At 38.1% G+C, this 27,197-nt stretch overlaps 1 protein-coding gene across 50 annotated transcripts in view; it reads left to right on the top strand.

The window, feature by feature from the left end:
* The first annotated feature begins 3,846 nt into the window (after positions 1–3,846).
* LOC122491369 (ABI family member 3 binding protein) overlaps positions 3,847–27,197 on the top strand; it is a 264,385-nt gene continuing 241,034 nt past the window's right edge. For 33 of the 50 annotated variants that reach the window (XM_043594029.1, XM_043594028.1, XM_043594026.1 and 30 more), the window contains exon 1: positions 3,857–4,049. In XM_043594029.1, coding sequence (XP_043449964.1) covers positions 3,971–4,049 — 79 coding nt within the window. In that variant the 5' untranslated portion in view covers positions 3,857–3,970. Of the gene's footprint in view, positions 4,050–27,197 lie in introns of all 50 variants that reach the window. The other 17 variants (XM_043594013.1, XM_043594025.1, XM_043594027.1 and 14 more) reach the window with 4 other exon arrangements.

Here is a 27,197-nt window from a genome sequence, read left to right as displayed (position 1 = left end):
CCTTGGAGAATTGTCCCCCAACAATTGTGCATTCCAGATCATAGTCAAGCTTTCTCTAGCTTGATCCATTTACACTGTCTGGAGGAATTGATGGATTCTGTTTCATTTGACACTTACTCATCATACTGCATTCTTATTGTATTCTAGGCGCTAGCTACAGTGATAAACAGACAGGCATGGTTCATCCTTTCACAGAACAGAGAGAAAATATAAATATATTTTATGTGCTTTTCAAGAAGTTATTCCTAAATGTCCTCTCAACAAGGTTTTTTTTGGTAATAGATTTTATTTTTTATTTATTTTTATTTTTATTTTTTTTAATATATGAAATTTATTGTCAAATTGGTTTCCATACAACACCCAGTGTAGATTTTATTTTTTAGAGCAGTTTTAGGATCACAGCAAAATTGAGTAGAATGCACACAGATTTCTCATATACCAACCCACTATGCCCTCACAAATAGAGATATACTATATATGCTTTGCCTTCTCCTCTACCAACATCCCTTATCAGAGTTTGTTACACATTTGTCACATTTGTCACAACTGATGAATTTACATTGACACATCATTATCATCTGGAGACCATATCTTACATAAGGGTTTATTCTTGGTATTGTATATTTTATGGTTTTTTAATGTTTGCGTGTTTGTTTGTTTATTTTGAGAGAGAGAGTGCGAACAAGGGAGGAGCAGAGAGAGAGGGAGAGAGAGAATCTCAAGCAGGCTTTGTACTGTCAGTGCAGAGCCTGATGCGGGGCTCGAACTCATGGACTGTGACATCACAACCTGAGCCAAAACCAAGAATCGGGCGCTTAACCAACTGAGCCACCGAGGTGCCCCTATTTTATGGGTTTGAAAAAATGTATACAAAAAGGTTTTCCATGAATATTGATGACAATTCAGTCTTCTACAATCTCACAAGTAATGGAGCTTCACATTTTTAAACCTACAGATAAATACAAACACAAATGCTGGCAGAGCCATTTGAACCAGCACTTTTGAACCAGCATTCTTTTGTGACAAGTGAGAAGCCTAACGGAGATGCGCAAATTACTCCATAGGCATCACCTTCAATATACTTATTTTCAGAGGGTAATTCTTCCTTAAAAAGGGCTTTAACAGTCCTCTGATTACATGACCACATCCCTGAAGTTTTATCTCATATAGCAAGGTATTTAGAGTTCTTCTGGAGTATTTGTGTACCTCCTCTTTGGGTTAGAACTCTGACATGACTGAAAACTTTTTGTTCTTTGCGAAGGTGAATTACCTCCTTTGACATGGTCTGTTTCTTTAGGATGTTCCTCCTCTCTGGTCTGAGGAGACCTCTAATACTTTAACGACTTCACTGAACACTCATTGTCTTACTAGCTAAGGTAATGCAGCCATCTTTTTTCTGACAAAATAATTGGAGATTGTCCTTTCTTTAATTAGCCCCCAGTCAGTTCCAGACTGCAAATACCGTTTGCTAATGTCGATCAGACTTAGCCTGCGGGCCAAGCAGAGGCTGATTCTTGAATTCCATTACCTAACCCTGGGACCAGCCCCTCACACTGTTGGAAGAACCAGCCTTCTTTTCAATATTTCTGCTGTGTTTTCTCCCCCCTCTCAGAAAACCTGTCGTTTCCTGCTAGCACAGTGGCCTCACTGGCTTAACTTGATGGCACTGGCATATAGAAGCCAAGACAGCAGTGCCAGCTGGATGAATGTCCAAATTTGAGTTCGAGAGAGCTGCCTATTCAAGTAAAAAATTAGAGATGAAAAAGACCTGTTAAATAACCCAATCCCTTCCGTAGCCAGTGCCAGAGCATTCCTATGGTGAGAGCTTAGACCTGGCTGGCTCCAAATGACTTTAACAATGTGCCTTCTCACGCTTTTTTTGGAAGATGGGGCTGTCTCTTCATTTTTTCTTTTGGTAGCTTTTTTTGACTAGAATTCTATTTGACTAGCATTATTCCACTTCCCACTTAGTGTTTTGGTTCAGCTACAGCAAACCCATGAAATGAGCTATTTTCAAAGAGTCAATATAAATGTATGGCTGACATTTCAAGTGCTTTATTAACTCTGTCATTCCAACATTGTGTGTATATTTGGGGTAGGAGATGTAGAGGGGATAGAGGACATACATGGGCTTTAGTGGTAGACAAGTGCAATTAGAACCATAGTCCTTCTTAATTGGAGGATTTATTATGGTCGCTATTGTTTTCCATGGCTTTCCTTTATTAAATGTTTTCTGTGTGCCAGGTGCTATGGTTAGTCCTGTCCAAACATCCTGCTAGCAAATTTATGAAATTGGTACTATCATTTCTAGTTTAGAATTTAAAGTTTAGCAATTAAGAGTGGGTGGGTGGCTCAGTAGATTGAGCATCTGACTCTTGATTTCAGCTTGGGTCACGATCCCAGGGTCATGGGATCAAGTCTGTGTCAGGCTGTGCGCTGAGTGTGGAACCAGTTGAGATTCTCTCTCTCTCTCTCTCTCTCTCTCTCTCTCTCTCTCTCTCTCTCCCTCTGCCCCTCTCCCCTGCTCTCTCTCTCTCTCTCAAAAAAAAAATTAAATTAAATTAAAATAAAAACAAACAAGCAAAAGACTGGAAATTCTAGAGTTAAATTGCCACATTAAAATGCCAGCTCTAGGGGCGCCTGGGTGGCTTGGTCGGTTAAGTGGCCGACTTCGGCTCAGGTCATGATCTCACGGTCTGTGAGTTCGAGCCCCGTGTCGGGCTCTGTGCTGACAGCTCAGAGCCTGGAGCCTGTTTCAGATTCTGTGTCTCCCTCTCTCTCTGCCCCTCCCCTGTTCGTTCTCTGTCTCTCTCTGTCTCAAAAATAAACGTTAAAAAAAAAATTAATAAAATGCCAGCTCTAATGTAGACAAGCACTATGACCTCAGGCCTTTCTCTTAGCCTCTCGATGCCCTGTTTCTCCATCTGGAAAATGGGGGATGATAATGTCTGCTTGCTAGGTTATTTTGAGGTATAAATGTCTTAATATATGTGAATTGATCGGGTCAATGACTCGCAAGGAGCAAGCCCTTGAATTTATGCAATGTTGATGAGATATAGATGGAGAAATTTGCTCAAAGGCACATAGATCCAAATTTAGACTGCAGTCAGTTCTGTTCCAGAGCCTACCCAAATGATTAACCATTAGAATACACAGGCTCGGTCAGGAGACTAAGCCTTAGTTTTTCTTACTGGTAAATGGGAATAACAGTGTTTCTCCTGTATAACCACTGTGATGGTTAAAATGCAATGATATAGGTAAGGACACTAATCTAGAGTGTGGCCCAGAGCTGGGGATCGATTAGTAATGTGATTTCTCCATTTCTCCATCCATATCTCTAGAATATATGCATGTGTATGTTTCTGTGTGTATATACATTTATATGTACATATGTGTTACGTATAATGAATTGCTATGTAATCACTGACTTACTCTTAATATTTTCTCATAATATTGGAACTTCAGGATGGTTCAAAGTGTGCTTTTATGAGTTTACTCCCATTTAAAAGAAGAATTGGATTGTTTTACCAGATAATTAAAAACAGTTTCCTTCCTAATAAGGTTTTTCTTTTGTTCCAGTGGTTTTGGGCATGCCTTCTCTGGATTTTTAAAAGTAGTTCATCAAATGGTTAAGAATTGCCTAAATACTATTTCTCTCACAAATATAGACTGACCAAAATTTCAAGTTTTTCTCTCACAGAGAGGAGAGACAGTTACAACCTAACAGAGAGAAATGTGATGCTATGTTTTTGCTGTTGTGCCTTCTTTTTTTTTTTTTTTTTTTTTTTTTTTGTGGTGTGTGTGGGAAAGGGTGTGATGTCATTTTGTCTCCACCCCCTGTGAGTAAGCCCACAGCACAGCTAAGTGCGGCCGCCCGCCTCTGTCACTGGGAGACAGTCCGCTTAAATGCAGCTTCAGGGCTGCAGGACACCCACCAGCATTACTCCCCGTGCGAGGTGGCAAATGCAACATGCTCTCCAGCTTGGGGTGTCTACTTCTCTGTGGAAGTATTGCACTAGCCCTGGGAAATGCACAGAAATTGCCAAAAGGCAAGTAGCTCTGATGTTTTGTGTTTTAAAAATAATTTTTAAGAGATACTAGTTTTTAAATGTCGATATTAAATGTGATCTACTTTGCCAGGTCGGGGGGAATACAGTTATTCTGTGGAGTCAGAGTTCATATGCGTGAAGGAGTTGCTTAAACTTTTACTTCTTTTCCCCTCTGTTATTTATTTTTCAACTGGATCTCTTGAATGCAAAAAATGAAGACCAACTTCTTATTAGGTTTAACAGACGTTCACAGTAGCTTGAATGCTATGGATTCAAACTACGGTGTTTGTATATTGAATCATATGTGGATGGGTTTTCTAGTCTGTTAAAAAGAGTTGTTTGGTGTTTTCATTCCCCTTCCCAGAGACTAAATGAGTTCTGGCTTTAGGTTTAAAAGAAGCTAATTCTGAAACTTTGAATGGTGTAAACCTCACACTTACTTGCTTGCTAATCTGGGGTTTGAGGGACTCCAGGCAGGTCACACCAAAGTAGGGTCATGTGCTAATTTGTAGACACTTCTCTCCAGGGGAGTTTGGAAGAGGGTTTGATCTGCTGGATGGGACACTCCCCCTTTTCCTGGCTAAATTGCTCTCATTTTAGTGTTGGTATGTTGTTTATAAATGCCATCAAAAGAAAATGGAAATTTCTAAATTTAGACCCTAAAAACAATCTTTTGAGCCCATCAGCACCAAAAGAAGAGCTTGCCTCTCTCCTATCTTTGAATGTAGACGTTGCATGTACTTTTTTGTTCCTTTGCAGAGGCGCTTTCTCAGCCAACTCTAGGTCAGGGAAGGCTTTTTATGGCTGCAGACTGTTGTAGTCAGCAGGACTATGAAAAACAGGCTGGAACTTACTATACGGTTATGACGGAAAATATTGGGGGTAATGTCTTGTCCAAAACCTAGGGTCAGAGAGAGAGGGTGTTAGTGTCAGAATGTCCAAAAGATCCTTCCCAGGTCCTCCCTTTGGGTAGTGTGTTCCCAAATCATCCTGTCCCAAGTGAAAACTGTTCTCTCTTCAGTGTGGTAAGTGAAACTTGAATCCAGAATGTGAAGGCTGAAGGGTTGGGCCGTTGATATTTCACAGGGTGATGTAAAAAGCAATAAAAAAGGCTAAGTAAACCTTCTTAACTCTGAACAGATAGATAATTATGCAAAACTAAAAAAAAAATAAAAATAAAAACACATACTGTTAGATCTTTTGCTTCTATCAAGAATGTTGTTCCTTGATCATTGTAAAAACATTTAAATACATCAATCTTGAGGCAGAAGCATTTAGAATGAATTGTTCTTCCTGCTGAAATATTTAACAAGGACACATCATTTGAGAGAAGTCTGGGGTTTTCTCAGGCTCAATACCTACAGATGGTTTTATTTTATCTCCTATTCACTGTGTAGGGATGATAGCCATAATTTTGTTACTGCAGACTTCGGCAAATTCCAAATGCTTTAATTATCATGTTGCAATCACTGGATACAAATCTCTTGACACAGTTTTCCTTTATTTGTTATAGTTAAAAAAAAAAAAAAAAGAAAGAAGTGTTGCCCTAAAAGGCCACAAGACTTTTGTCTCTTCCTTGCACTTTAATCTGAAGAATTTTTATCCAGGTTTCCTTTGTAATTTTAAGAAATATCTGTAGTGTTGGTAATTGTTGAGAAATTGTTAAAAATAATTTTCTTACAAAATAACTGGCACGTCTCCTTGTTTCTTTGCTTATCATAAAAGCCACTGAGGAACTTTCGGTTAGGTGAAGTCACTTTTCTCAAACTGTGTTCAGAAATAGGTGTATTGTCCTCAAAAGGGGGGTTGGGCAGGCATCTGCTCTCCACCAATAACTTAAGGAGCCTTCCCGCTTTGCTTCTTTTGGGGAGTCACAACAGATGTGAGCATTTCACCCATTCTGAAAATTACTCGGTAAAGGAACCTGCCCAACATCTTTAACCCATCGTTTCTCAAACTCATTTGACTAAAAAAGAGTCCATTTTTCTAGTGAAATAGCTATGGTATCTTGATAGGGGCTTGTCTCACACAGGACACATTTGGGGAAATGCTGAGCTAAACAAGAACAAGGTGGGGATAAAAAGGTTTTCTTTTCTTCCTTCCTACTTTAGAGCTAGTTATATGTCATTTGTGATTTAAGAAGAGGATAGAGTTTTGAAGCTAGAGAGGACATTAGTGGTTAATTGAGTGGTTCCCAGACCTTTAAATTTATGGGCCAGTAAAAATACATATATATTTTTAACATCAAGGTTCCATTATAGAAGACATACTTGAGGATTTCCAAGAGGAACCAAAATCCCCAGTGTTCATAAAAGCAACCATTTTAACAGATTTATAAAATAAATGAAATTTATACAAATAAGTGTGTTGTTTTTATTTTTCTCTTTTCACCATAAACTAAGGAAAATTTCATCAAAGGTCAATATTTGGGAGCCACTGCCCTAGCTTAATTATTTACTTTACAAATGAAAACACTCAAAGGTGGGAGGGTTTGTGACTTTCCCCCATCCATAACAGGACCAGGACTGGATCCTGGACTTCTGACTTGAAAGGCATGTTCTACCCTGTTTCCTGCCTGGTAAGCAGGCTTCTCTGCTCCAAACCTTAGGAGTTACATTGTGCAGTGTGTGTGAATGCTACCCTTCACTTGAATAAATTTTTTTCCTGTAAATATCATAACCATTATCTTAATATTCACGTTTTCCCAAGAACGTATCCTCTGTACATACACATACACACACACACATTATATATATGTATATATATATCTTTCTATATATAAGTGATATATATATGTGTGTGTATATATGTATATTTATGTATATATATATCTATATATACATATATCTATATCTATATATATATATATAGATACATATAGATATGTATAGTTGGGAATTTATAGGAAAAAGAAATTATTTTTAAAATAAGATACATTTGTTCCTTGTCTTATACCTATTTGCATACTTAGTATGCATACAAGTATGTAACCACATACTTGGTTACAGAAAATAAGATATTGGAAGAGTCCTTCTTATTTTTCAAAAGCTTAAAGTTAAAGACTATTATTAACGGATCTCTTCTCTCTACAACTTAATGAGTATGTGTTTTGGCAAATCGTTTGCCTTTGCTAAGCCTGGTTTTGTCATCTGTAAAAGGGGAATAATGGTAACTATCTCATAGTGTTTTAGGATTAAATGAGACGAGATATCATGTTAAATGGTCATAGAAAAGTGGATCAATATTTAAAAAAATAGGTATACCATAATTTGTGATCTTGTGCCCAAACTGTCAGACAAATTCTTGGAGGGCAGTAAATTTAGGTGGCATGTTTTTGGCAGAAAGGTGGGGCAAGAGAGTTAAGTGTTGCTCTACAGACAATGAGAGAAAACCTCTCCTGCGCTCTAGGCTGACCATGGCCAACCCCAATGGATGTTTGATTGTCAAGGTCAAACATTGCTGTTCTTTATGGAAATCTGCACCTTTGCCTTAGGATCAGCTTTCTCTGGGGATTGGTAAGGCCTTACAGAGCTTCCTGGAGAGATCCCTTGAGCTTGTTTTTCAGGAAGAGAATTAAACCGTAACATACAGACCCTGAGAAGAATCACCACATTATTTGACACCTCTGAAAGCCCCTGTGCTCCAGCTACCTCTTGGAATCTTTATTCTTGGCACCACAGACCTTTTCTTCCCCTGCTGCATACCAGGCTAGGATAAAAACCACAGAGAACAATATGTTGTGAAGGGAGCCAATGAAAGCTTATAATAGGAGCTCTCTGCAGAAACTCCTGTGTATGGAAGATTGTAATCTGCCAGGAGGCAAAGCCTACTATTTCTAGAGAACTCTATCAGTCCTGAGGCACGTGTGAGGAAAATCACAGAGGAACATCCAAGATACTAGTGTAATCAGATAGCCTGAAGGCATAAGGCTCTTGGGTGCGACTCTTGGCATGTAGCAGAGGGAAGAGGCAGCTGGCTCTTTGCCTCAGGTTCTTACCTGACATAGTAGATAGAAATCACTGATTCCAAGGGCATAAAACAGGGGCAGATGGTAAAAATAACAATAACTGTCACAGTTATTAATAACTTATAGGTAACATTTTTTGAGCTCATATTGCCTGTGGTAATTTAAGGCTAAATATTTTTAATGTGGAAAATCTCAATCCTCAAAGCTCCCCTATATAGCAGGTATTTTACTATTCCTATTTTACAGAGCATAAAATTGTGCCCAGAGCATTTAAGCGATTTGCTCAAAGTCACACAGACAGAAAGTGGCAAAAGAATATATATATCCTTAATTTCCGTGTAATATCAGTTCCCTGCTTTATGTGAAGATATACTAATCTATTTAAGTAACAAATTGTATTCCATGTGTATGCAGAGCACTGAGGCTAGGAACACACAGCATGGCACCTGTCTTTAAGGAGCTGACCAGGTAACGGAGGAGACCGGGATATAAAGGGATAATTACAATAGAGTGAATTTATCCTCCACTTTAGGTAAAGCACATGGAGCTTTGAGAACAGCCAGAGGACCCACCCCAGCCAGAAGGGATCAAGAATTAGGAGAGGATAAAGTACTTAAGTAGAGGCCTGGAAGACAAATACAAGTTGGTGCAAGGAAGAGGATGGCTGGGAGTTGAGGGGCCTTGGCAACAGAGGAAGCTGCATGGCCAGACCCTAGGAAACCCCCAGGTGCCAGTGCTCAGCTGGCGTTAAAGTACTCAGAGAAGAAGCCGGAACTGGGAAGTCCACATAGGATGCAACTGTGTCTTCCTTGTCTCTATTTGCCCAAGACTCATTGACTCCCCAAGATTGATTACAAAGAGGAAATAGAAGCTTGTCTTTGGAGTGGAGGACTCCTATGTTTTGCTCTGTAAACTTTTCCAGACATTCACCTGGGGTCTGGCTCTCACTTTCCCTGGATACCTCCCAATCTTACTTTGACAAAATTTCATGTGTCACTCCAATGACCCAGTCCATTTCTCTAAAAGTGATTAATATTTGCAAGGGGCTGGAGAAGATCTCTTCCATCTTAGGGCAGGGAAGTTGGGGGGATATTAATGGGGAGTGCAAAAGAAACCTACTGGGTAGGATTCTGCTTTTAATAAGTTGATCTATATTTATGTACTGGTGTCACTGTATAAGAGTATATTGGAAAAATATGGCTCCTCTGCTAAAAGGAAACAAAAAAGTTTGAAAACTATGGGAGAATTATTTTAGTATCTTTGTCAGCTCCAAAGTTTCTTGGCAGTTTTATTGATTTGTTTGTGTTTATTGAACATCTATTAGGTAAAAATGAGATCCAATCCTTGTTATAAAATAACCCTATATTAGGAATTGATTAAATATAATTTTTTGGTGCTAAGACTATCATGTATAAAACCTAAGGTTTAAAAATTAAGTTCTCCTGTGTTAACTATATATTTGCTACTTTTTTTCAGTTTTATAGACTACTATATCAGACTATGAGATATGGAATGGTAAGGAATTTCAGCCTCTCTCTTTCACAGGGAAACAATTGAGAATAAGAAACTTTATCTACACTGTCTCATAGAAAAGACAGCTAAAATGTTTTTGTCGGTTAAATGTGAGTTGGCAGAAGGTTTCTTTAAGACAAAAGCGAGGTATCTAATAAAGAGAGGATCAGTCAGGGGATGAGACCCACTGTTATATCTGGGTCACTATCTTCAGAAAGATTTTCCTTTTGCTTGTTTCTTGCTTGCCATTGTAAAAGTAGGTATAAGAGAGAATGTTGTACGTAATATATGAACTTATAAAAGTGATCTAAGAATAAATGTAAAATTAAAAAATAAATAGAATAATCTAAAGTGACAGATATTATAATAGCAAAATAAAAATGTAAAAATAAATAGTATCAGCTAAAGAAGGAACATGTTATAAATAGAATATGAATGGTTTCACTACATACATTCTGTTAAAATGACATTTAAAAATATGAAAACAATTAACCATATTATTCCATAGCAGGCATGATGTTTAATGCTGTGTTTAGCATAAATTATCTCATTTTATCCTCACACCTATGAAGATATGTTATTATTTTTCATATTTCACAGATGAGGAACTAAGCCTGAAGACTTTGCTAGTTAACTATTTAAAATATTTTTTTATGTTTATTTATTTTGAGAGAGAGACACAGTGCTGGAACTCATGAACCGTGAGATCATGACCTGAGTGAACTTTGGACACAACTGACTGAGCCACCCAGGCACCCCTAGTTTTTTCGTTAACTATTGATGTACAACAAATGGCCACAAAATCATCAGCTTAAAACAACACATATTTATTATTTCAAAATTGCTGTGGGTTACAAGACTGAGTCTGTCTTATTTGGGGCCTCTCTTCACTGTCTTTCACAGGTTGCAACAGAGAGTTGGGCAGGGATAGGGTCTCATCTGAAGGCTTGACTGGGGAAAGGTCCACTTCCAAGTTTTTGTGGTTGTTGGTAGAATTCAGTTCCTTGAGGAATGCTGGCAATTGACCAGAGGTCACCTCAATTCTTTGCCACATGAGCGTTTCTATTATGTCTCCTTGCTTCATCAAAGTGTCCAAACCCAGATTAATTTGCAGGAAAGATAAAAATTTTAATTTTATGCAGCCTAATCATGGAAGTGAAAGCCTATGACCTTTTTCACATTCTATTGGTTAGAAACAACTCACAGGCCCTGTCACATAAGGTGATTATACAAGGGAGTTAATATCAAGAGATAGGGGTATTGGGAGTTATCTTAGAGCCTACCCACTACAAAATGGCCAATGGCTACTAGAATCATACAGCTAGTAAATGATATATTGGAACTATGAATATAGCAGATCTAACTCCAGAGAATATACTGGTTTGAGTATTAACACCAATCTACTTTCCATAGAATTCAGCCTTTAGTGGAAGGTCCCCATTAGGCAAACTGCCAATTTGTCTCCCTCCATGGTTAGGGTCAATTCTAGGAAATTCCTGAGAATTGAGATAAACATGTTAAGAGTGCAAAGACTTAAGGTACATATTTAGGGCACAATTTTATGTGTGAAAGAATCCAGTCAATGCCTAGATTCCTTTGCTGATTTCCTCTGTGGCACATCAAATGTGGCCAATCCCATGTAGAGGGATATGGAAAGTAAACTCTCCCCAAATAGAAACCCTGATTTTCATTTTAAGACTTAGATGTCACCATCTCTCACCCAAAAAGAGAAAACATAAGACAGAGCAAAAATTTTCTTTAACAAAATGTACAAATATTAAGAAAGTAACCCCTATTGAGTTGATGACACAGTTCCCATAAAATGTGCTTCTGAAACATCAGTGAATGGAGGAATTGTTATAAAGTTGAGTTAAGTTTGTGTTTGGAGGAAGAAAGTGTATTTGTGTTGGTGCATGTGATGGAGACAACTGGATGAACAAAAGGAGCTTTTTCTGATCCTTTTTGCTGTTAATAAAACAATTCTTCCATATGTTCTAGGAATCAGAACACACAATTTAGGTTGTACATAGGATATATTCTTAACATGGTATCCAGAACCTCATAGAATGTTTAATACTAGAATACCCTGTGTGGCTTTTTTCTCTATCCCACAGTCTCTTCTTGTGTTGGGATTGTCCTAAAGGCCTAAGAGGTCCATGGTAAGAAGGGTAAACCTCCTGGTCTCAGTATACTTTGCTGAAGTCCTGTGGACAGGAAGGCTGAATCAGGGCTTACTCTGCTTGCTGCTCATGTTAGTTTGGGTCTCTACCAAGAACCTTTCACAGTGAGAATTTTAGAGTGTGTTGTAAGTTTCCCTGATCTAACAAAATCCTGACTTGTATTCCTAGTGACTTTGATAGAAATTTAGGAGCCTTAAAGCTAGCCTGAGGATTTTAGGCTCTTTTGGTATAGCAAGCTATGAAGTCAGCTAATGTTCCTCCCTGAGGAATCCTGAAAAGGAAGTAGAAGATGTGATACCTTCGTAGAAGGCTCATTATTGTTCTCTAGTCACAGAGTGTACTACTAGTCTATGCATTAGAAAACCAGATCAACTCAACCTACTCCAAGCACCTGCTAGTCAGGTTAGAAGTTAATTTTGCATAAAGTTGAGGTCCAGTTCAAGCTTCACGGATGATATAACAATTCAATGTTTTCTTTTAAAGTAAGTTTAGCTCTGAGTACAAATACTATTACATCTATTCTGATAGCTGTAACCCTCACTGCCCATTAGAGTAACTAGAGAGTTTTCAAAAGTATCAGTACTATTCTGCTTCCCTACTCAGTTATAATTTGATTGGTCTGGGGTGGGAGAGTTTTAAAATTTTCTCAGGTGGTTCCAGTATGATCAGAGTCGAGAACTACTGATTTACAGTTTTGAAAATTTGTATGTGTAAGTGCTTGATAAATCTTTCTAGATGTATGCAGAGTAAAATTTAAAAGTTGGAAACAAACTATTTTGCTATTTAAGTTTTAAAATCAATTCAAAGATGATTTTTTTTTCTGCTTTGTTCTAGAATTTTAAAGCCTTATTTGGAAAATTTTTGAGGCTTCCTTATCAGACTACATAGAATAAGGAAATGTTTAAAATTGAGATTTACATTTGCTTTTGGTGTTAGAACATAAGTGCTAATCCTACTTTCACAAAATATCAGAAGCTAGATCTGAGAAACTATGGCTGATTGTGTTTTTCAGGACTGAACTTAAATTTATTTATTCTGTCATTTAATTATCATTAAAAAAAGCAATAGTAGGATTATAAAGATGAGTAGGACATTTCCTGCCTTCAAGGAATTTGAGAAAGTTGTATTTAAAACTATTTGGCCACAGAAATGTAATTTTCTTTTAGATGAAACTGTTGGTGTCTTAATTCTTTATCCTTAGTTAACATACAAAATTTTTAGGAGTTAAGCTATTCCATTGTGTTGCCATGCACTAGCTTTAAGTGATACACATAAAGAAGAAAAAAATAAATTAATGTAATATATTAAGAAAAACAAAGTACCCTATAATCCCAGCTAATGCAAAATATAGGAGTTAAGCAAATGTTCAGTGAATTTCCCTATTCAGAAGGTCCAAGTTATATAAATCACCTTTGGACATGGTTCCTTTAATTGTGCACATTTACCACATACATTCCAGCTTACCATCCTTCTGTTTTATGTTAAGGATAATTTGTGAGCCCATAGGATGGCTTATAATCTGAAACATCTTTAAAATGTAATCACTGAATTTCCAATAAAAGGAAAGGTCTCTCCTCTTTGAGTGGAGAATAAACCCTTGGTAACAAAGCTTGGGATACTTTGCTTCTGACAAGATGCCCAAATGGAGTTTCAGATTTCCTTTTTCCTTAAATTCCATTCGTTGATTTTTTCCATTCTGTTAACTGATAAGAAAACATTCTGGTTCTCCAAGGGCCCTGCTGAGAGTCCACTGTGCGCACGTGTGTGTGGGCGTGCAAGACCTAACAGGCCTTCCTTTTCTGAGAGCAGCAGAAGGAGGAGTTTGGGGCAGCTGCCAAAGTCATGCTGGCAGAGAACTCTGGAATTCAGCCCTGTTACAGATATGCCAGCAGGGGATACATGACAGAGGCTGCTTCTCCTTTCACTTTCCCAGATGGAGTTAAAGCCTCTCCAGCTAGTACGTGTAGGACAAGGGATCAGATGATTGGAAGAAGAACCCCTCCTTCCCTCTGCTGGCTCAGCCTCTTCAAACACCCCAATGATGCTATTGTCACAGAATAATTACCTAATTACTCATATTTTTCCCAGAATTGGAGGGAAAATGGCACTGGCCATGTTCTTCCTTTGAGGTTTAGTCTGTAGTTTCATCGTGCATTGAAATGGTCAATATTGGAAAATAGCAATGGGGGCCAGTGGGCAAAGTGCAGGAGTGAATGTGAGTCTGAGCAAGTGACCTGACCTCACTGAAATCAGATCTGCTTCCCTGAAAAAAGGGAATCATAAAAATAACAGTTCTCTTTTTAGCTTCCACTAATAAATAATAGTAGGGTGACTTTAACGGATTTTTTTGTTAGTAACTTTCTTAAACTAAATAAGAGGGTATGTGAAGACCAGATGCATTTTTGAAAATTCTCTACCTGCCATGGCAGCTAGAGGTCTAGAAGATCTCCTAGATGCTCTAGTCTCCTGGACCCTTCCTGAAAATATGCTGAGCTACAAGAGTGCTCCATTGCTGGAAATCAGTTTCCTGAGCCTGGGCTTGTAGTGGGTTGGCCTCACAGTGACACAGAGACTGAGTAGAAGAACTACAGCACTGTGGATTTTTAAGCATAAATCTTGCCATCAGCATCCTGCTCCCGTTCCTTTGTCCAGTTCTCTGCAGGAGGTTGGAAGGTCGTGCTCAGAGAAGATTTAAGTTATTGTGAAAGATTTGGGAGCACAAGTTGTGGTCCTTGGTCAATTGTATCTCTTACATACCCTTGGGATTCAGTTCTATGTGACTTGAACTCCGCCTGGATGTCTGCTACTGACTGTCTAGCCAACTCTCAGGTACTGTGTTGGTCTGATCAGCCACCTGCTGAGACTTTTTTTCTTGCCCTCTCTTTTTGGTCCTGATATTCCTTTCCTTTTATCCTCCTTCTCTCCCCTCTTTTCCTCCTACTTCCCTCCTTTCCTCTTTCTCCCTTCTGTCAACACCAGAGGAGTCCTCAGAACATTCTACTGGCTTCCACCCTCAGTCTCTTCTGCAGGCCACTTTGGCCCCTCATTTTCACCTCACAACTGACTCCTTATCTGTTCAGATACATCAGGAATCACCCCTTTGGAAAAAAATGCACACTTCATAATTTTTTCAAGTCAGCAGTGGGTATTTCTATGTCATGCTAAATGTTCCACTTGACTGAAAATATCATGGTTTCCCACTTAGTTATCTTGGCATCAGCAAGTTTGCAAGAAGCACAAATTTACATTCATCTGATAAGCTCTGTGCATATCAGATTGAACAAAATATAACTGTATATTAACACCACAGTTCATTGTTAAATGGTTTTGAACATGGCATAAGTTATTACATCCCTTGAATTATGGCAACAACATAAGCCTGATAAAAGCCAGATAGCACAGTGGTATTTTGTAAGGTCACTTTTCTATTTATTCTGAATTTTTGTTCCATTGTAGTTGCTGGAGTTTGATATTTTGAAGAACTTGCACAAAACTTTGCTGTTTTTCAGGGGCTCATTGAGTTGGATCGTAAGTTCAAATGCCATGTTTCTCTCCATTTCATGGTAACCAATGTTTCCACGAAACTGAGTTCCTGGGTTAAGTGTCCCCTATGAAATGTGATCCTTGAATTGGCCACTGGATCACAGTAGCAGGCATTTAATACCATTAATACAATTTCAATGTGCCAGTCTCCCTCTTTGATCTCTGTTTCTCTGGCTCCCCCTTTGCTTTGCTATACTCAACAGATGACTTTCAAATTTTTCTCTCACTCTTTACAGCCTCCTCTTTTTCGCTTTCATGTCTTTTTCAAGTTTTTACCCTTGTGCTTGGAAGACATCCACCATCTCTGCCATGGAAACTTTATATGTTCTACTGGATTTTAGACTTTTTCAACGATGACCTACAGTAATAATGACTAGTGAAAAAAATATGTATGTAAAATTAGGTTTCCAGATTCAAGGGTGTGTGCTTACACACGTGTGCCATGCTGCATTATTGTGCTGGTTCTCCTTGAGCTACAAATTGAAAATCAATAAATATTAAATAGATGAAAGGCCTAGAAATGGGTTAAACTTGGCATGATGCACCACTGATTTTTGATTGATCAACATACTGGTATTACTCTGGTGTAGCGTTTTGCTCTTCTGTGGAACAATCTAGTTAAAAAGTCTTTACAGTCTTTCACTGGAACAAGTGATTATTTTTATTACCTTGTTTTAGAAATAGTAAGTCAAAGTTTAAATGTTGATATTACAACTCAATCACCAGAAAGACTAATTAAAAATATTCTTGAATCACTTAAAGAGGTAACAATCCTTCATAGTCCTGGTTAGTCAAAATTCCTTCTCCATATACTCTTGGCAAGAAATCTCACTTTCACAATATTTCATCAACATGTCAATGCTTTTTCAAATACTTTCAGGTGCCTTTCTCAGCTCTTTACAAAGAACGCAATTTAGTTTTATAATCCCCTAAACTTGTCAGCTGAATTGCATTATATAACACTTGTTCTTAATCGGCCATTCATTCCAAGCATCTGTTTTCACTTATGTCAGAAAATTAAGACAACAAGTATTGACTGTACTGTTTTCCAAAGTCGTCATAACCCATGCTCACATGTCATCTGAAAGGTTCTTGTGGTGTCCCAGAAATGTCCATTTCAAACACTCCTTTTCATAGCCAGAGGTTCATAGGCCACAAAGGGACCACAGACATTAACACTAAACAAACTTCCTGAAAATTATATTATTAAATAATTTAAAAGACATTAAAGGATAAGCATTAGCACAGTCAGGATCTTTTTAGGGATATTTCTTTCTAGGCTCTTTCTTATTTTGTGGGAGTGTTTGTTTCTTCCTTTTTTCTTTTTTTTTAAGGGGAGGAACATGTACCTCCATTAATCTGTATTAAAACTAGTCTCTCTCCCACCTATCCTTCCTCCTTTGAGGACTTGCATCCTACATCCATCCACAGGCCCTGGTTGTAGAAGATGGAAATAGAAAAAGAAACCTGTGAATTTTGTTTTATTGAGACATAACTGTTCAGCAAACCTGGAGATAATAAATCTCAGATTATATTGAGGGGCAAGGAATCCTTAAGTGCAGTGGTGTTCAAGGTCGAGTGAGCATCAGAATCATCTAGAGGGCCTATTAAAACTCAAAGTGCTGGATGTCATCCCCTGAGCTCCTGACTCAGTGGATCAGAAACTCAGAGACCAAGTGGCCCAGAGAATCTGCATTTCTCACAAGTTTTCAGGTGCTGCTGGTGCTGCTGGCCCTGGGACCACATTTTTGCAAACCACTGACTTAGTGAATCTGTTAGTGTGCATGGACTACCTTCCCCAATGCCACCCTTCATGCCCCCTATCCCTTACTAAACTCATACCAGATTCTGATTTAGTAGGTCTGCTACTATTTAGTAGGTCAGCAACTATCACTGCTGATTCTGCTGCGATTAACTGTGTAGAGAGAAATAATACTCATCTTTTTATATAAACAGCACCAAGCTCTGAGACACTAATTTGAAGAAATTGGTTAAGAGGAACTTAGCTAGCTTACTACAGTTCTATAAACTTGAAGAACCTGTGGTTTGCATTGTTCAGTATATGATACATGTCTGCAAAAAATTATAGTTTGGGATAGTAAGGGCTCTAGTTCTTGTGATGAACTTCTGTCTGCTTTTATACCTAGAAACCACCTTTTCCCATACCTGGCTGGAGTTCTGAGCACCATTCACCATTAATGTAACCTTGTTTGGTAGTGAGTAATGTTTAAAACCAGGGCTGGACAGTTTTTGGTGACATTATGACATATTAGTGAGAGTCATTCTCTTGTGTATATGTACATTAAAGTTAATGCTTAATATTAGCCTGAAGTATCTGTTAAGTGTAACCCAAACTTAAGAAATCCCACCATAAAGTATGAACAGTTTACCAGGTCAATCAAGAATAATACAGTTGTGAAACTAAAGATGAATTTGATACTTCACATAAAAGTGCTTTGTTATTTTGACTTACATAGATGGTTAGCCAGCCCTTATTATTGAACATTAGCTGTGGAATTTATATTTGGCAGCTAGCTAAAAACACTGTGTATGTAGTTTTCAGGTTTGAGTTTCTTTTCTTAGCTCTGGGAGTCCATAAAACTCTTGAAGTTTTATGTAAAGTAGTGTACTTATGGGTATATACATTTTGGAGGGTATTGATCCTTGGACATTGAGATCCTCAAAGAAGTCTAAAAGCCAGTGAAAGTTAAGAACTATATGTCCAGACAGATGCCTTTTACTGAGTTAGAATTAGGATGTACCTAATGAGTGGCTGGAAGGATTACTACTATGTGCATAGAATATAAAGAAAGGGCTCTGAGATGGTCCATGAAAAATCTCAAACTTCACAACTAAGATAGGAACACAGTTTATTTTATGCAATTGGTTTTGTTGTGGTGCAAAAAAATTAAATATGGACGTATAGTATTCAAATAACCCTCAATGATCTTCACCACTTCACCTCACCATGAATCCCCACCTCCTGGTATGCATGTCTTTGTAGAGTCCCCTCACATACTGAATCATGGCTGGCCTGTGTTCCATCAGCACAGAGAAAAAGTGAAGTAAAGATGTGTGACTTCTGAGGCTAGGTAATAAAAGACATTGCAGTTCACACCTTGTTCTTTCTTAGGGATCACTCAGTCTGGAGAAGTCTTGTGGAGAGGTCCACGCGGTAAGGAACTGAGACTTCCTCCTCATAGCCAGCACTAATTTGCTAGCCATATGAATGTACCATCTTGGAATGCATCCTCCAGCCCCAGTCAAACCTTCAGATGATTAAAACTCTGGTCAATATCTTGACTGCATCTCATGAGAGATTCTGAATTATAACTACCTAGCCAACCTGTTTCCAAGTTCCTTCTTGATCCATAGCAACTGTGTGGATAATAAATGCTTATTGCTTAAGCCTCTAGGCTTTGGAATAATTTATTATACAACAATAGATAATTAACTTAGGGAGTGACTTTTTATTGTAATTTAAAGGATGATTTAAGTGGAATAAAAATAGAATGAAAAATACAGATAATTTTATTTATTGGCACATAACTTTGGAAATGTAGTTTTGCCTACAGGCAAAAGATAACTGGAAATAAATTCTGGAGGATAATTTTGGATCCATTACAAAACAACTGGGCATAAATGCTGACCAAAGAATGATTGGAAACAATATGTGAACGAATATCCTTCTAAAGTAATCATAGAAAATGTTTGTTAGTTTAGAGCAGTTTAAAGATCTGGTCTTTTGAGGCCTTAATAGATGGCCTTGGCTTTCATTCCGGAGGCCATCTCAGGACTGGCCTAAGGCCAAGGGTGAGTCTGTATTGGTCCTGCTGTCATTTAGGAGAGTCGACCTGTGCCCAAGAGAGCTTAAAGAGAAGCAAATTAAGATCCACCCTGTAGCTGACCTACATCCCTGAATTCCCCTGAGGAACAAATGGGCTTCCTGGGACAAACTTGGATAGGGCCAAGGTCTTATCTCCTTGGCCTTTGGCCTTAGCTTTGACCTCATGCTAAAGTTTATGTCATAGCATTCTTCATGTAATTATAACTCCAGGGTAAGCATTTGTGAAATTTCTTATCTCTTATAGAAAAAACATTTATCAGCACCCAGTGCTATAATAGGAGGAATAAAGATATAAAGAAGAATAATGGTTACTGTTCCTGTGGAGTTTATACCCTAGCAAAAGAAATAGATGAACTAAACACGATACTACAATGTAACAAATGCTCAAGCTATATCTGACTTATAGTATGCTTCATTAATGACTGTGCCTAGTGCTTAAGCTGAACTCATTTACTTCCTTCAAAAATACCATTGTTTATAAAATGATTACAAAGAAGAATCACAGACACTTATCATCAGTTGCTAAGACCTTATTAACAAAGCATGTAACAAAACATAAAACTGGGTAAGCAATTTCTATCCAGTTGGCCTGTTCCTTGGCTAGTCAATATCTGTGTCTCTTGGATGATATAGGTCACAAGGGATAAGGAGTCTTCCTGCTTAGCCCCTCTTCCCAAACCAAATTCCAGTCTAGATCCCAAGTTTTTTTCACCAATATGTATCATTATTCAAAGAATTACAAGGCTCCCTGTGGCCTCTTGTTTTCATGCAGGTTCAAGGCTCCATGGACTTGACCTTCCCAGAGTGTCTTATCCTAGTTGCCAAGGAAGAGCTGTTTTAGCAGCTCATTTCCTACCACTCCTTCATCCATTGTCAATGAAGGAAACTATTAAGCAAAACATTCAGGCTTTTAAAGTGGACTCTACTCATGAGGGATGCTATGGCAAAGAAAAAAAGTCAGGGAAAGCCAAAACATTGAGACAAATCTGAAACCATCATCCAAACAGGCAACATGCCACTAGAAGAGTCACAACTGTGACTAGAGATCAGCTGTTTTAGAATCCTTTTCCCACTCTGTCCTGGGAAGTGAAGAAGAGTCACAACTGTGACTAGAGATCAGCTGTTTTAGAATCCTTTTCCCACTCTGTCCTGGGAAGTGAAGAAGAGTCACAACTGTGACTAGAGATCAGCTGTTTTAGAATCCTTTTCCCACTCTGTCCTGGGAAGTGAAGGACTCCTTCATCCTCACTGGCTCTTCTCCTCCAAGGCAACAGTGGTACTCACTCCTAAGTGACTTTTCTCCTTGGACTCATTCATTAAAAGTGGGAGTATTTTGCTTTTAGGTTCCATTTTGTTATCTTGCTTCAGCGTTTTATTGCAATATAACAATACAGGGAAGCAACTTTCAGCGATTAAATATTTTTATCTACATTCAAATGTACAAGTTTTGACTTTCTTAGTATCTTTCTCTTTTTTCTAAAATAACATGATTATAACTATATTCTTTAAGAAATTTCCTGCACTGTTATTAATATATCTAATTATTAAATAATCTTCAGATCAACATATTAAAAGTAACAAAGTTCTTATCAAACAGGAGAAATAGTTTACATAGACTGCAAACAACTCACCTGTTGTATTTTAGAGAGAGAATCTCAAACACCATCATGGGCAGGTCTGATTTTTCAGGGTAACTTTCTCTTGGAATACCTTTTGTTCCATCCTGCACCCTAAATCTAAATGTGACTCATTTTAATGTTACTTTAGCTAATTAGAAAATATTCATCTATGGTTATAGCTTAATCTAGAGGATAGATGGGGCATCTGGGTGGTTCAGTCAGTTGGGCATCCAACTCTTCATTTTGGCTCAGATCATGATCTCACGGTGGTGGGACTGAGCCCTGTGTTGGACTCTGCACTGAACATGGAGCTTGCTTAGGATTCTTTCTCCCTCTCCCTCTTCCCCTCTCTGCTGCTTGCATGCTCTCTCTCTGTAATAAGAAAAAAATCTAGGGGCGCCTGAGTGGCTCAGTCGGTTGAGTGTCCAACTTCAGTTCAGGTCATGATCTCACGGTTTTCAAGTTTGAGCCCCACGAACAGCTCTGTGCTGGCAGCTTTGAGCCTGGAGCTTGCTTCAGATTCTGTGTCTCCCTCTCTTTCTGCCCCTCCCCCACTCATACTCTGTCTCTCTCTTTCTCAAAAAAAAATAAAACGTTAAAAAATTTTTTTTTAATCTGGAGTGTAGGCAACTTTCATCTTTCCTTCAAAATTTAAACACTATGAAAGATGTCTCTATTTTCTCTTTGTCTACCCTTGTTTCACCCAACCTGATAAACGTTTTTATTTTGTCAATTTCAGTGAAGATATATAGCATTTTCATCACCCCAGAAAATTCCATCATGCTCCTTTGTAGTCAATTTCTTCCCCCTACTCCTAGCCTCTTATAAAACACTGATCTGATTTCTGTCTATAGTTTTGCCCTTTTCAGAATGTCCCATAAGAGAAGCATATATTATGTAGGCTTTTTGTCTGGATTTTTTCACCTAGCATAGTGCTTTTGTGATACATCCATGTTGTTGCAGGTATTAGTAGTTCCTTTTATTGGTTGAGAGGATTCCACTATATGGCTGCATCACTGTTTTTTTTTAAGTCTATTTATGTATTTTGAGAGAGAGAGCATTCAAGGGGGGGAGCAGCAGAGACAGGGAGTGACAGAATCCTAAGCAGGCTCCATGCTGTCAGCACAGAGCCCAATGTGGGGCTTGAACTCATGCACTGTGAGATCATGACCTGAGCCAAGATCAAGAGTCAGAGGCTTAGTCAACTGAGCCACCCAGGTGCTCCTGTACCGCTGTTTGTTTACTCACCAACTGATGGACTTCTGGGTCGTTTCTAGTTTGGGGCAATTATGAATAAAACTGCTATAAAAACTTGCTTACAGGTCTTTGTGTGAACATATACTTTTATTTCCGTTGGTTAAATATGTAAGGGTAGAATTTCTTTGTCATATATTCCGTATATATTTAGCTTTATTAGAAATGCCAAACCGTTTTCAAAGTAGCTATAGCACTTTTTATAGCAAATCATGATGATTTCAGTTGTTTCATATCCTTCCCATAACTTGGTGTTGCCATTGTTTTTGTTTTTTCTTCTTAAATTTTAGCTGCTCTAATAGGAATGAATCAGATAAGTTTTGAATTATACCTCTACCCCTTAGAGATTTGTTCACACTTGTTAGGCATCTTTCTTTAAACAGATAGGAGATCAATTTTCTTAGAAACCACATCTTTTCTAAAAGATAATAGGTAAATAAATTTGCTGAACCCACAGATTTCTTATTAGATAAGGTAAGATATGGGAGTTGCCTACATTTGCCTGGCCAAGAGGGAACATTCAGTGAAGTTTGATCTTATCTCCTTCCCTCCCCATATCTTCTATTCATAAATCATCATAACTCAAACATTAAAATTAAACCACCTAAGTTGAACTGTCATGTAGTTTTTCCCACTTTCTGCTTTAAGACTCAATTTCAGCTGTTTTTCAAATTTAAAAGACACACTTCGAAAGAGAGTGCTCTGGAAAGGAGAATGCTGAGTAAACCTGGGCATCCCATGCAATGTGGAAAAGAAAGCCTTCTCTTTATCCACAACCAAGGTGTGATTGGAGAAAGAGGGTATTAGGCAGAAAAATAATCCACTGGACATGGAAACAAAACACCTCAATTATAGTCTTTACCCTGCTCTAACTGGATGGGTGACATTAAAGGAAATAACTTAGTCTCCCTGGATCTTATTTTTCTCACCATAAGCCATGGAACACAATACAGTGGTTCTCATTGCTCAGAGTAGTCATGTTCTATAAAGTTACTGCAAACACCTTGTTAGCAAATATTGAACTATTACTTATAGGGGAAATACAGGGTTAGGTTTCTGTTGAGTCTCTGATCACATTTTTGTTAACCAATCAATATATAACCTTCTTTTTCATATGTTTCTACTTAAAAACAACTTATTTAATATATGTTGTTGATTCGTTAACATTGAACTCAAGTCAACAGCACCACCGATCATGCCTGAACAGAACTTCTCTATTTTACTCTGTGAGGCACAACACAGCCTTCTTACACATATGACCCCGCCACATTGCTTCACGACACTTGGAGGCCATTTTAAACAGTGAAACCACCAGCAAAAAGCACAAAAAAGGCACTAAACAGACTGCGCAAAGGATGTTTATTTACAGTCTGAGAGCTGAAATAAGGAGGCAGAGTGTTGCCCTGTTCAAACTCAGCTGGAAGTATGCACATCAGGTAGCTCAAATTTTTTTGACTCTCTATGCATGTCCACGAAAGACCACAAAAATGCTGCAAGTATTGATTTTGGGGTTACAAATAAATTTTAGTGAGTAGGGAAAAATCACAGAGTCTGCTAATAAAGATTGATAGACTCTATTCTCTGATTCTGTTCCATAGGGCGGATCACGTATATGTTTAAGTGAAAGGACGTGGCAGTGCTGTTCATTATGGTTGAGCATGAGTGTTTTCTCCAGCCAGGGCCTAAGAAATCTAGCGTTTATTAGGAAAGAAAGAAAATCTTAATACTTAAGTATCTCACTGGGCCTCAAGCACCATAAACATGTTATGAAACCATAGGGCCTAATGGAACTTAAAAATATGCATTAACATATGAAGATAACATCATGTTGAAGAGCCTTGACTGGCAAAAATAATTACTCCATTGTTTGATTTCTTTAAGGTGGGTGAAGACTTGTTGGAACCTGATTGCTTTTGTGCACATTTGCAGCTGCCTTGTAGGATCCTTTTTAAACTAAGTGGTCATCAATCATTTGTCTTCTTGGTCCAGAGGGTAGTTTTCACAACTCAAAGGTGCTTTATAAATACTTGCAGTGACCAGTTTTTTTGTTTGTTTGTTTGTGGATTCCTTTCGGGACAGATAGATTTTTTTTCACATAAAAATTTGATTTTACTTACTTTAGTTTCTATGGTGTAAGTTTCATTTTCTAAAATATAATACAGATGTTTTAATGGCAATGCTAGCTTTGTTATATCAAGGAAACTCTAAAAACATGGATGCATTAAGCTATTGAGGTGAAATTACCAGATTGCAGAAATGTTTTTGTGGAAATCTGGTGCTTGAGGGGATGAATTCCATTCCCAGTTGCCCTCCTTTCTACCCCTTTTTTGGAAGGCACGCCCTTCTCAGCCCGCATTTCTATGATTCCTTTGCTGACAAAGTGCTAGTTGATTTGACTGGCAAGAACCCTCACACCTCTTTTCTGTTTTAATTTCCACTTAAAAAATCTATTTTTAAAGACCTTATTCTTGATCCATTTATTAAAAAAAACTTGTGGTTTTGTTGGGACAAAGAAAAACACCTTGATAAGCAGATGAATGAAATTCAATTTCCATCAACATCTGTTAAACTTCTACCATTTATCAAGCTCTGTACTTGTCAGTTATTTCCATTTTTGTTGTGTGATACAATCCAGTGTAAGGCAGTTTTGATACTGGGGGGAAAATTCAGAACGTGTGGTAAGCATCAACATGCCTTTGGGGCCCACCCACATTCTTGGTGTTCTCTCTGGAGGTCAATACCTAAAGACTTCTACTACCCCACTCCAGACTTGCCTTCTCTTTGCAATGCTTTCAGCTCCAGACTTTCCCATCTGTCAAAATTTCTCTAGTCACTGCCCCATTCCTGCTAGCCTACTTTTTGAAAATAATCTTATATTCTCATTAATAATAAGATATTGATGGTTGGCAGCAGCTAAATGTCTTATTTCTGTGAAATATTTGCCTTTTATCTAAAGATGCTTCTGTGAATAAAGCTTCAATGCTTCTCTAATAAAGCTTCTTTAATGAGAAGATTTCCACCAACTTGGATTTCAAGGGAAGAATTTTTTAAAGCTTAGGAGCCCTCCTTATGTCTCTCAAATCATGTCAGATAAGTGGCAACCTATTCTGTTTACATGTTCAACAAGTCCTGGAAAAGGCACCAAATAATAATGTGTTCTACAGGACTGTAGAAAGTCCTGACTGTAATACAGTGTTTGTAGGGAACTTTGCAGGCATATTGGGAGAAAGCTATATATTTAACACACAAAACTGTATCAGCAACCACCAAAATTTCTTGAAGCACTTATAGTTATTAAGAAAGAAGCTTTAAGCTCTCCTTGCTTGATGATCTCCTTGGAGTAATTCACTTTTAATTAGGATTCAAAAGAAAAATTCTTGGCATGGAGCAGTGACATGAACACCCATGATGGGCCATCTCTCAGTTATTTTGTTTGGGTAACAAGATGGAGAATTACTTACTTACTAACAGGAGGGGCTTCACAGCTCTCCAAGTCTCCCTTGCCCACTTGTATTGTCACCTCCCCCACTTGCTGTGGAGGGGGAGAACAATGCTGCAAGTAGAGAAGAAAGCTTTCAGCACAAATAGCTGAAAGACACTGCTCCAGGAGGGTGAGATAACAAGCCAGGAGCCCAGGAGCCCTCATCCCTGAGGAGAAGGAAATAATAAGGGCCATGTAACAGTACCTGGATGGCACAGATGAGAGAGGTCTAGTCATGTGAAAGTCTGGGGACTCTCTCTAGAGTAGGGGAGAAAAAGTAAATTTAATAAAAGTTGCTGGACTCCAATTTCTTAGGTTCTTTTAAACATTTGAGATAGGCATCGTAAGACCTGAAATCACAATCTGGGTCCACATATCTCTAAATGTAATACTACTCTGCAAGTGGATACCTGAGTTGGGCTTCATGAACTTGGTCATATTTTTTAGTGGATTCACTTTGGAAGGAAGTATGACTACTTCCCTAGATATCCAACTAGACATTCCACTTTGGACACCAGCAAAAACCAACACACGTCAAAGCCAAATTGATGTTTCTGATTTTGCCACTGAGCATTGTTATGGAATAAGAAGCCTAATTTCTGCTTCAAATCAGTAAGAATTCATTCAAGAAATATTTATTAATTGCCTTTGATAGCCTAAGCACTATTGGAGAATAGGTATGGCTAACAGTGCCGTTTGCCTTTTTTATAACAGAGATCTAAACAGCTACAGAGGCTGTTGGCCATCCAGGCGTGTGGTTGTAAGGGAATTCAGGCTGCAGCAAGACTTTAGAGAAATGGACATGATTTGGCTAGATCTGTACTTGTCAGAATACCCCCATGGGAGGGCTCTATTGAAAGAAATGCAGTAACTCCTTATGTAATATGAAGTTTGTAAACAAAGACCATTTAATAATAATTTGAAGATTATTTGTGTTACAGTTTTTTGTTTGAGACTAACTTTACAAAAGCAGGGAGAAAAGTACTTAAAAAAAGATACATTTTTAAAAAAATATTTCCTTTGCTGACATTATTGGGGATTTCCTTTGACTTTTGGCAAGTGGTTTACAAAAATGAGTTAACACCCTAATATGTGGACACTTCATACTCCACCCTGACTCTATTCCAGCAAAATCCATTCTTCTTTTTCAAAAAAGCATGTTTTTTTTTCATTCTTGATGACATAGATTTGCTTTTTTGTCTGTTTTGAGCTATGCCTTGAGATTTGAAGATCCTAGAGTTTCTCTGCCTTTCTTTTCAAATGTACATTCTTGGGACAAGCTGATGTCTTGAGTACAGTCTTTATTCCATATTGTGATTGCTGGAGAATTTTTTAAAGTTTATAATAAAATCAAGAGTCAAGGACCTGCTGCTAGCCATATTTATTTGGTGTACCTGTCTCTTTGGTACTTAGATCTTGCTCTCTCTGCATGGGGCAGCATGTGGAGTATGATATGGGGCTGATGGGTAGTCAGGAGGGTTTCAATTCTGGTAGTGCCACTGGTTAGCTCTAGAGCCCTACATTAGTCACCTAACCTTGGCCTCAGTTATCTCAGCTTTAAAATGAAGAGTATGTTCTTCAACGTTAAGAGTCATTTCTATCTCTAAGATTCAGGGTGGTGCATTCTACAAGAGAACTTTGGGAATTGCCTTTGTGGCTCATTGTGGCTGCATGTGTGGGCAGCTTGGCTTTCACTCTGGTCTATGACTTTCTTGCTTCATGATTTGCATCACTGAGGCTATGTC

This window comes from Prionailurus bengalensis, chromosome C2 (genome assembly GCF_016509475.1).
Source record: "Prionailurus bengalensis isolate Pbe53 chromosome C2, Fcat_Pben_1.1_paternal_pri, whole genome shotgun sequence".
NCBI lineage: Eukaryota > Metazoa > Chordata > Mammalia > Carnivora > Felidae > Prionailurus > Prionailurus bengalensis.
This window is presented reverse-complemented; position numbering and strand designations above follow the sequence as displayed.